We start from the raw sequence: 11752 nt of genomic DNA on the forward strand, positions 1-11752 counted from the left end.
GTGGGATATTCTGTGCGCAGTGTGATGGTTAGAACTCAACTGGCCTAATTATTCGGCTAGAAAGAACTGCAGCTAATCCAGAGTGAACTTTGATGATAGTAATGTTTATTCAGTCATCCAATTGCAAGGCATAAACAGGTTTGCGTGAATATGTACATAAATGTGGTTTCTGTGAGAGAACAAATAAGGATGGTAAATATACATACACTGAACTGTATAACTATACTTATAAGTTACATTTGTATAATGTAACCGTAAACCAGAGCTTATTGTACCATATATAGGCGCTAAATGCAGCTGCTTTAAAAGGAGCTGAGCTGCCGCTGCTAACAAGCGGTGTTCGGTTACAAAAGTGTGTGCGGCGCTTTAACGTTAGCACTGCAGTGCGCTCTGTATAACAATTGTTAATATGCCGATCAGACCTGATACATATTTCCATCAACATACATTACAAGCAAATATTTTCTAAAAACGAATAAACATTGTTGATAACAAAATAACTGAATGACTATTCAAATAGGTGAGCATTACGCTATTGTATGTTGACACAAAAATACTTCTGAGGTGACATCAACTGAATTACGCGATGACACACTCTGAAACACATCTACAATGAAAATAACTATTATTACTTACGGAGTTATTAACGCACAGAAATACCACACAAGGAAAAACAGACTTTTGAGGAATAAACAAGGCAGGAAAACTCCATATAACTCTGTTACTGGACGCTGCTGAGATGAAAACTCTCTGCACATGCACCAGACAAGTCTGAACAAGTTTTGTACAGTGCCATATTAAAACCGGTTAAAACGCGAAAGGCGAAGCTTGAATTTACGGGTATGTCCCTCTTTGGCTAATGTACTTTCAAGATGGAGGGGCAACATGGCGACCACGGTTAGATCCCATTACCTTATGTATTTTCAATGGCATATTATAAACTTACGAGAATACTTTATTACTTGAAAGAAGTAAATATACATTAATGAGCACATATATTTTTGAAAGAACTAAGTGTTTTTAGCTAAGAATAGACTAAAAAAGTTACACAGTGTAGCTTTAACCCTCTTCCAAAAAACAAACTTGAGTTATACTTTATTAACAATCTAAAATTTCAGTAATAGGAACCAACATAGGTCAAAGAACTTTTATCTTCCTGCTGACATCCACATGAAGATCAATGAGGAAGGTACATTGACCCAAGAGAGAGAAAGCTGCCAGAACAGAGTAACACACTCATATAGACTACATAAGATTTTGCAGACATGGAACCAGGGTCAACTGTCAGTGCTGTGCGGAGCCAGAGGGTTTTGTGTGGAGAGGAAATTCGACCTGCCGTTATCTTAATAAAGGAAGGAAAGATTCATAGCATTCTGCCTGATTCAGAAGCTTCAGCGCGCACAGCTGGAATGGTGAGCTAGACTGTGAGAGTGTGACATACGCCACTTGCTGGACACTACAGGTTCTGCAGTCCTCAGGTTTAACCCAATAAGGACATGAGATTTTGCATGTTGGTTTCAAACACTTTGTTCAAAAACTTCTTAATTTACAATATTTTGTATTTACACTTAAACTAGCTATTCTAAATATGTTTGATAGGTTTAAAAAAGAGAGAGAACACAATAAAACCAATGGCAGTAAGGGAAGGTCAACTATATTATAAAAGTTGATTTTAACCAAAAGGTTGAACGATGTTCTCATAATAAGGATATTTTCATAAAATATGTCAGGTTGGGGCACTGTTTTAAATGCATTATTTACCAAAAAAAATTAATAATAATAGGTTTGGTCAGTACAATGGTTTGATATTTGTATATATGTAACTTTTTAAATTTTTGCTGGTTAATGACTTTGTTTCAGAATCAGAATTAAGTTAAAAGACCGTTTCATGCAGGTTCCATTGCCCTATATTTTGACAACATGCCACTATTGTACAAAGTAAACAAATGTCTATAAATTTCCATGTTTGTTCAGTGAACTCTATTTTTTGCTCGGTATGCTTTATTTTGGACATATTTACATCTCTAACAAAACACATAAACCTTAAATGTTTTTCAATTCCTGTACTAACTAGACAGCATCTTCATAACAGGTGTTGGATGTGGGGAACAGTCTGGTAATGCCAGGCATAGTGGACTGTCATGTTCACGTTAATGAACCAGGCCGTTCCACCTGGGAAGGGTTCTGGACTGCCACACGGGCAGCTGCTGCTGGAGGGGTGACCACTATTGTAGACATGCCCCTGTGAGTATAGACTTTTAAAATTAAAATTCAGTGACTGAACTGACATTACCATTATAATGGATGGTAGATTTGGAAATATTAAAAAAAGTTTAAATTCCCCCAAGTCTCGCTCACTCCCTCATAAGTAAAAATCATATACACTGTAAAAAAAATTCAGGTCTCCAATTGAAAATTTTCAAGTGACCGATCACATCAAAATTTTTTAGTTGGCCAAATTGAATTTCTGTGAATTAAATTGCATCAATTCACAGATATTCAACTGAAAAATTTAAATGTGATCGGTCACTTGAAAATGTTCAATTGGAGACCTGAATTTGTTTTACAGTGTAGCTGAACTCTTATTTGCAAGCTGATAAAAGTTCCTTTTTGTGTGTGTGTGTTGGGGGGTTGATAAATAACATTTAAAAAAACTGATTTATTAATTTCATGGTACATAGAAACAGCATTCCACCAACTACAACTCTTAGAAACTTTCATGAGAAGCTGCGTGCTGCAACAGGACAGTGTTTTGTAGACACTGCATTTTGGGGAGGAGTCATCCCTGACAACCAGGTACTTACAAACTGTACAAAATACGTTTTGGTTTAACAGTTGTTATAATTTTTTCATATTTAAATATTATCATTCACACAAAAAGTGTGAATACAAAAATATTTGCTATGCCATTCCTCTAAAAAAGTTTACCCTCTTATTAACTTCCACGTTCCAAAAAAAATGACAATTTAGACCAGCACAATTGCAAGAATAATGTGTTTTACAGTATTGGAACAGTTCGACAAATAAGTCATTTACATTTTACACACAATATTGTCAGTTACTTTGTGTGTTGTTCATCCATCAAAGCAGAATCAGCCACTGCACACACTTGGTTTCATTTCTGAATTAATCAGCGTTTTTAAATGAATTGGTTGAGTAAATGATTGATCATTGATTCACTATAAAAGCCATCAGCTGCATCTAAACTCCAAATCTGCATGTTTCACACTTCATGCATACAAATTCATACTACACACATTCATTCTATATAGAGTAGCACATACTTTTTAAAGGGATAGTTAACCCAAAATGAAAATTATCCCATAATTTACTCAACCTCAATCCATCCTAGGCTTGACCATCCAAGACATTCTTTGTTCAGGCTAATCCAAGCATTATAATGGCAGTGAAAGGCAGCCCAAAATTTGAAGCCCAAAAAAGTGCATCCATCCATTATAAAAGTAATCCACAAGGCTCCAGGGGTTAATCAAGGCGAAGCGATGCGTTTGTGTAAGAATAATATCCATATTTAAAACTTTATAAAGTAAAATATCTAGCTTCAGCCAGACTTCCGTATTCAATTTACGAAGAAAATGTAAGGCCTCTCGCAGTTCAAAACGCTTACGTTTCGCCCAACGCCATAAGTTGCGCCAGTTCCGCTTTTTTCGTAAGTTGAACACCGAAGGCGGTCTGGCTGAATCTAGATATTTTACTTTATAAAGTTTTAAATATGGATATTTTTCTTACACAAACGAATCACTTCGCTTCAAAAGGCCAGAGCCTGTGGATTACTTTTATAATGGATGGATGCACTTTTCAAATTTTGGGCTACCTTTTACTGCCATTATAATGCATGGAATAGCCACGACATTTATTAATATAACTCCGATTGTATTCGTCTGAAAAAAAGAATGTCACATACACCTAGGATGACTTGAGGGTGAGTTTTTTTCAAAATAATTACCTACTCAGAAATGATGTGATTTGTGACTCCATCCACAAAGATTCACTCCAAAAGATTTGACTGCATCCAAATACTATATAGCACATCATTTTTAATAGCCGCAAAGTATGCTCTAATTCAAAAGAAGTACCTACTCTTTGACTCAGCCATTATTTTTTTGTAAGGAATAAGTTGATTAAAGGTCCCATGGCATGGCATTTTTCTATTATTTTATAATGTTTCCTGAGGTCTACTTATATTGTTAGTATAACTTTTACATCATAAAATGTCATAATTTAGAAATAAAAGGCATTTTTTCTATACTGCTGTTTGCCCTGTGGCTGAATGCCCTGCTTCAAGAGGCGTGTCTGCTGTGAGACTTCAGTAAAAACGCCCACTGTTGTGATTGGCTGACATCTTTGCATTTTAAATGAGCGGAGGGGGCGTGGTTTAACGAGGTCTACGAGGGACGAGCAGGCACGAGCTGCTGCCAGAGAGACGGATGGTCCCGAGTTCACTTCACATCAGTTCTGTCAGTCTCAGATCAGTGAACTGTTGTAGTTACCGCATATACTTCAGGTTATTAGTCTATTTCTAGTCGGAGGGACTGTCACTCATGTCAGAAAGTTAGTAATTTTAGTAAATTATGGATCAGCGCTGACTGGAGACGCGAACCGTTTAGAACGATTCAGTCCGATTTGGTGAACTGATTCGGTTCACTAAAAAGAACTGGTTCAAAAGAAAGATCGTTCGCGAACCGGACATCACTAATGTACCAGAGACTGAGCTATTGCTAACAAAGTTATTTATAGTAACTACTGAGTTGTGAGAGCGCTGTCAGTCAGCGCGAGTTTATTGTGTTTGTATCTGAGAGTTCTGAATAAACACGAGTCACAGTCACACCGAGTCCGTCTTCATCATAACTTTGTAACACATGCAAAGTACCATTACAGCTGTCGAGATGAACGAGTTAAAAGTAAGTGTTGATAATAGCATTATTTTTTTAAATAAAATAAAAGCGTCAGTGACGCGCGTTGAGTACACAGCGCAAACAAAGACACAACAGCAGTAATCGAATGTAATCCAGTTTATTGTGGGGCTAGGCTGGCTAGCCCGGATATGCTCACGCTTACCCCCCTTCTGCTAAATCTCACGCCGCGTTTGGTGCCTCCGCTGTGGGCCAGATGCAGTACTGGGGGTCGGGGATGTTGAAGGCCACCGGCCAGTGCAGCCCGAGCTTCGGCGTGTGTGAAGTTTATCTCTAAAGATCTGACTCTGCCGATGTTGAGCAGAAACTCGTGACTGTATGCACATTTTAGAACCGATAGACGCGACGAGGACGTACAAAAACACTGACTCACAAGATAGAAAACACGAAAACACCGTTCTGTCTGGAGAGAGAGAGCTGCGTGTGCACGAATAATAAATAATTAGCTACACATCAGAAATCACTGATCACAGATCAGAAGGAACTGAAAAAAGACTTCTGTTTTCATTTGTACATCCAAACACTGAGAAACTGCCAGCGTTCACTCGTTCACAAGCAATGATCTCTATTCTCTCGAGCGTTTGCATGGGTGTGTCAGATTCTCTGGGCGGGGGAAAGGGAGGTAACCGTTCCTGCTTGGACGTCAAACCAGGAGACTTCAGGATTGGCTCGTCTGGCCTGTCATTTTCTCAAAGGCAGAGAAAGACAGCCAGAACTCGGTTTTACACCGATCAACATTTCTATCCACTTGGGGACAATATTCAGGCTAGGGGAACTCATATTAATGTTGAAAAACCTCATAAAATGAAAATGTAATGCCATGGGACCTTTAAATGATTCTCTCTAATAGACTTTGCCTGCATCCAAATATGAATACTAATTCATACACATATTCATAATATATGTATGCAATCGTATTCACAAGGAGTACCTATGCGATTTCGAACACTTATTGGACATACACTGGTTTAGTTCCTTAATGAATCAGCCTTTTTTAAACGAATCAGTTGAGTAAACGAGTCATTGATTCACTCATAAAGACAGTCACTTGTCTCCATCTATTGGCATAATGTGTTGCCATTATTACAATAAAGAAAAATAAACTTTATTTGTCTTTGTTTGTCTGCCTGCCCATCCATCTGTTTATCCATCTCAGCTAGAGCTAAGGCCGCTGGTCGAGGCTGGTGTGGCTGGATTTAAGTGCTTTCTGATCCATAGTGGAGTGGATGAGTTTCCTCATGTGAGTGACGCTGATCTGCACGCAGCTATGAAACAGCTCCAGGGCACAGACAGCGTTCTGCTGGTGAGCCATCTCATATTCTGCCTGCCCCAGTCATTTCAACCTGATATCTGATTTCATGAAACATTTCTGCCATGATGAGATTCACATCACATCACAATCACTGTGCCTATGGCAAAAGGGTGCAACATATTGGGTCACAACTGTTCAGATATAATTTAGTATGCAGCAACAAATATGAATTATGAAAAAATAATTGTTGGGTATGGAACTTAAAATTAGCTCTACAGTAATGATGCACCTATTTGGTATAGTTTCATGCAGAGCGAGATGTCCAGCATCCAGCGGCTGAGAAAGGGGGTATGAGCTTGATCATTTAATGCTAATAAAATACTGAAAATCACGAACGTATTATTTTTCTAAATGGCAATTCCCGCTTTTCTCTTGTTCCCCAGATCCACATGAATATTCCACCTTCCTGAGGTCTAGACCTGATATTATGGAGCTTGAGGCCATCCGTACCGTCACTCAGCTCTGCTTGCAGTATCAGTATGTTATGATGAGACCTATGAGGGTGATAAAGTCCTCAACTTTTGATTATCTAATGACTGTTCTGCAGACTAGAGTAGCCAATCAAGAAATGACAGGTCAGCTGTTCTGTTCTTATTATCAGAGTTCGATGCCACATTGTGCACCTGTCATCTGCCCAGCCTCTGGAGCTCATTAGGGCAGCAAGAAAGGCTGGAGCTCCGCTGACTGTGGAGACCACCCATCACTACCTTAACCTAACGGCAGAGAACATCCCAGCACGGGCCACTCAGTTCAAATGCTGCCCGCCGATACGAGACACAGCCAACCAGGTATCAGAAACACACATTTTAGCCAATGAAACCGATTGAAAGAAACTTTCAATTGAAAAGTTGATCAAAAAAAGTTAGTAAAGCCATTTTAAAGAGTCTTTTAATTACACAACAACTTGTTGAAGTAATAGTTCACCAAAAAATGAACAACACTTAAACAGAAATGCACACACAGTCATTTCCCAATTACAACTAATGAGCACCAAAAAGGATATAAAAACTGCACCATAAAAGAATCAATAACAATAGCTTTGTGAGAGGAACAGACTGTAATTTACATTTTTGACCAGTGATAATCTTCCCCTCCAGTGGGCTGTCACTCAAGAACCAGATCAGTCCCATTTGGAAATGAATTGACAGGTTTTGTGAATTGAATCAATTGATTCATTAAATAGAAAGTTTAAAAAAAAAAGTTTTTAGAATACTAGAATACTAATAAAGAGCACAAGCCATGTGGACTCAATTTATTTATTTTAACAAATTTATCATGGTACATTTGCATCCATTTTGAAGCTTGAAAGCTCCAGTTCCCATTACTGGAAATTGCATTGAAAGTTGCATCATTCTTCAAAATGTATAGCCTGACGTTGTCATCCTCAATTCTAGTCAGAATATGAGTCTGATACTGCTCCATTGGGCTGTGATTATGGGACGTATTTCAACCGAACCAGGAAAGAAAATGCCTCTGCAATCAATTGGATAGCCCTACAACCAATCAGAACAACAGAGCGACGCATAGTTGTCGACAAAACTCCACTACACGCACGCTGGAAGTAGAAGAAGAAGACGAGTGTAAACGATCTTTGCCGGTATTGTAAAAACACATTTAAGTATACACGGAGTACTTACCAACACGATCATCATTTTTGAGAGAAATAGTAAAGGTGAATGCATATACGTACAAGTTCTCCGTTTAGGATTAGAACTAATTCAACCCAAGCGCGCTTTGGTGACGTGGATGATTACGTTACTGTTGAGCATCTGTCCATCATCGTATAAAGCCCGCCCTGACAATTTGATTGGTCCGAACAGCTCTGGTTCAAGCATAGTTGCTCCACAACAGATCAAGTCCAGACCTTCTCGACCTCAAATGTCGTGGGCGGGGCTAAGTGCGGCTGGAATCCAGGCTACAAAATGGATCTTATTTGTGTTCCACAAAAGAAAGTCATACAGGTTTGAAACAGCATGAGACTGACTAAATAATGACAGAATTTTCATTTTGGGTGAACTATTCCTGAACTATTTTCTGATAGTCCCATGAACTTCTACAAACCATGATTTTAGTGCATTCTAACTACCCAGCAAGCAATAGCCGTCATTTCACAGTCTCGGTTAACTATAGACCCGATATAGTCCAGCTATGAGTAACCCACTTCTAGCCAAAATCTTCTAACCTTGAATTTGGTTACATGTCGTTTTTGCCAAAATAACTTGCAAGATGTATGATATTCCATCATGTAAGCAAAGTCAACAGTGATTGAAAGGTGTTTGGTTGCATTTCTTTGACATATTCATCTTCTTGACGACTAGTCTATTCTTGGGCTATGGTTAGACGACTATTACAATTTCACTGACAGCCCAAATTTTGCCTTGTTTTAGCCTAGACGTCAGGGTTGTTTGGATGGCTATTAGACATCTTTTAAACACAAAATTGCTTGCTGGGTATAATGAATCTGTTTCTTTGCCAGGAGCTCTTGTGGTCTGCACTCAAAGCTGGTGAGATTGATATGGTTGTGTCAGATCATTCACCGTGCACACCTGACCTGAAGTGTTTGGACAGAGGCGATTTCACGCAGGCGTGGGGAGGGATCTCTTCTCTGCAGTTTGGTAGGCTGTCATTGTACCCAATACGTTCATACACTCACACGCTGTATGTCTTATGATGGCCAAAGTCCTGTGTGAGGTAAACAGTGGTCCACCAACAGTTTACCAATCAGACTAATGATTAACTTTTAAGAAACTGACGTTCAGGAATCTAGTCCCAGACAAAAGATCTACAGTCACAGGAATAAAGTATGAGATTAGTGTGGATTTTAGTATTACTTGGTCATAAAATAATCAGATCTTTATCAAATCACATCAATTGACGATCAAGTTTGCAGAAACAAAACACAAACGTGGGTGTTCCACAGTGATACTGACCAAATTTACTGGACACATGAAACCGAAGACTAGAATATGACAATGCTAAGGATAGCGACACCGCACACCAACATCAAAACCTCATCCTAACCAACATTGTTTGGAGCTACTTTGCAGTTTCATGTCCTGGACTGCTAGGAAAGCTCAAGCCCAAGTTTATCAGGACATTTTGTGGAGAGATATTTGTCTTCCAATTGAAGTGCAAAAGAAAGTTGGGTGCAACGGGACAACGATCCAAAGATCAGGAGTAAATCAATAACACAAGTTCAGCAAAAGAAAATATGCCTTCTGGTGTGACCCGGTCAGAGTCCTGACCTCTTTGACCTCCAAAGCATAATTCTGAATTTATAATTCAAGGTCTGATCTGCAAATAGTTTGCTGTGGTAGGTTACTACCAAAAATCAGTAGTTACCCGAATTTTTATTTTGGTTATTTGAACGTTAAGGAAACGTTCCATTTAATCACTTCGCAAACATTATGGAAATGTATATAAAAAAATGTAAATAAATGTTAGACGAATATACACAAAATGTTCCATGAACAATGTATAAATCACATTTTTGAGAACATCATTTAAGACCAGATAACTTAAAACAGATCTTCTATCAAGGTTACTGGAAGAATGTTTGTACATGACTTTGAGAGAACCTTGGCAGAACATTAATTCTTAGAACGTTCCCTGATAGCTGGGTATCAACTTACTGGGTTCACTTATTTTTTTCCTGCTTGAACTGTGAATTTTGTCTGTTATTGCAACTGGAATTAGATCCAATGTTACGATCAATTTAATTTATGGAGAAATGTATGGTTCTGTAAGTTAAATGATCAAATTCAAGAGTGTTTCATATATTACAAGTTAGCAAAAACTTCCATTTCTTTCCAATTTCCATTCATCTAGCTGTTTACCAACAGGTCTATCTTTGTTCTGGACATCAGCTTCTAAAAGAGGATTTTCGTTTTCTGATGCAGTGAGACTCTTGTGTAAAGAACCTGCTCAACTCTGTCGCCTTGACAACCAAAAAGGGAGTCTCATTCCAGGTCACGATGCAGACTTAGTCATTTGGGATCCAGAAAAAGAGTTTACGGTGAGAAAGAGTGGGATTCACTCAAGGGGGTTGAGCTGAGATGCTCAAAATGACTGACAGCAAGATAATTCTGTGTTCATCTATAAATACACTGAAAGCTTTTTGGAGCCTGCAAGTGAATGTGTGTCATTTCTTAGGTGAAAGAAGGCAACATACATCACAAAAACAAGGTAGGTAAAATTTTACATTAACCAATATGGTATTTAATATACTTGTATAATTGTTACTTTTTCTCTCTTTTCAGCTGACTCCTTACCTTGGCCTTGCTCTGCGAGGAAAGGTGAAGGGCACTATAGTCCGAGGGAGGGTGGTTTACAGTCATGGCTCTTTCAGCTCTCAGCCTCTAGGGAAGCATCTCTTTATTCAGCACAAGACACCGGCACCTTTGTAAACAAAGCACATGAAGCACATTCATTACATATCTAAATAAATATTCCAAAATGCTTTGGGTAACACTTTACACAAACATTGCAAACAAACATTATTATTAATAATAATACATTTAAAAATTAACATAATTAACCTTAACCTTAACATTTTTAATTCTGTCATAATTTACTCCCCCTCATGTCATTCCAGACTTTTGTTTCTTCTGTGGAACATAAAATAAAATATCGACAGTACCATCCATTAAAATAAAATATCGATAGTATCGACAGCCGAACCGGTTTCAATTCTCATTGACGTCCACTGTATTTTTTGTCCATACAATGAAAGTGAATGAAAGTTTGCTACCAACATTCGTCAAAATATCTTTTTAAGTATGCAACATTTTTCATAGAATTTTGGAGCGGATTATTAAGCTGAGTTATCCTTTAATAGAAGCTTTTGTTTATAATTATTATAAAATTTGGAAAAATAAACTGATTATTTTATGAATATTTTCATTCATTTTCTGTGTAAAGCACTTTGAATTACCCTTGTGTATGAAATGTGCTAAATAAATAAACTTGCCTTGCCTTACATAAATGTTAAATATATTTTTGATCTATTAAAATAGATGTGGTCTCTTACTTAGACCAGGGGTTCTTAATCCTGGGGTCTTAAACAATTAATATGGTGCATTTTTTGGCATTTTCATTAGTTAATTAATAATGAATATTGTTAATGTGCAATGTTGTTAAAGCTCTATTGCAATTGTTTGTTTCTTCAGGAAATGTAAATAAAATTGTGTTACATCACTGCAAAGTTTAAGTAACTAATGTTTAACCCAGCTTCAGAGCAAAACTGTGAATTTAAGCTTGCTTTGCTGATTTAAATGTAATAAAGAATTTTGAAAAATATTTATCTGTGAAATTAAACTGACATTTGTGGTTTGCTGTTGTTTTTGTGAGCAGACATTGTCAAAGTATTATACACACTGAATGTCCAACTACATATAAAAATATGCTGGAATAATGAATTAATGCTATTGTACAAATTTGCTTTTGTATTCAATTAATTTGTGTTTTAAAGTTAAAAATGATGACCTAAAACTCGATTTAAGATCTTAGT

General features: G+C 37.5%; 2 protein-coding genes across 2 annotated transcripts in view; one reads left to right on the plus strand and one right to left on the minus strand.

Annotated features, from left to right (window-relative positions):
• The window catches only part of kif1aa (kinesin family member 1Aa), a 92560-nt gene extending 82011 nt beyond the window's left edge, over positions 1-10549 (minus strand). Inside the window, exon 1 of the mRNA XM_079841142.1 lies at positions 10515-10549. The gene's annotated coding sequence lies outside the window, so the exon portion shown is untranslated. The remainder of the gene's footprint in view (positions 1-10514) is intronic.
• Positions 1162-11651, plus strand: LOC307141164 (allantoinase, mitochondrial). Its single transcript, XM_079841144.1, has 11 exons — positions 1162-1412; positions 2093-2244; positions 2682-2796; positions 6088-6234; positions 6486-6531; positions 6627-6720; positions 6845-7031; positions 8720-8858; positions 10086-10258; positions 10396-10428; positions 10503-11651. Exons 1-11 carry the CDS (start codon positions 1266-1268, stop codon positions 10647-10649), a joined length of 1380 nt encoding a protein of 459 aa, XP_079697270.1. The 5' UTR covers positions 1162-1265; the 3' UTR covers positions 10650-11651.
• The last annotated feature ends 101 nt before the right edge of the window (positions 11652-11752 follow it).

This window comes from Gobio gobio (genome assembly GCF_949357685.1).
Source record: "Gobio gobio genome assembly, chromosome: 17".
In the NCBI taxonomy this organism is placed as follows: Eukaryota; Metazoa; Chordata; class Actinopteri; order Cypriniformes; family Gobionidae; genus Gobio; species Gobio gobio.

Bases quoted from the DNA above. Each gene is read 5' to 3' on its own strand.
- LOC307141164 (XM_079841144.1), top strand. From the start codon at position 1,266: ATGGAACCAGGGTCAACTGTCAGTGCTGTGCGGAGCCAGAGGGTTTTG. The intron at 7,032-8,719 runs GTATCAGAAACA...TTTCTTTGCCAG, and splicing joins TACGAGACACAGCCAACCAG to GAGCTCTTGTGGTCTGCACT. The intron at 10,429-10,502 runs GTAGGTAAAATT...CTCTCTTTTCAG, and splicing joins ACATACATCACAAAAACAAG to CTGACTCCTTACCTTGGCCT.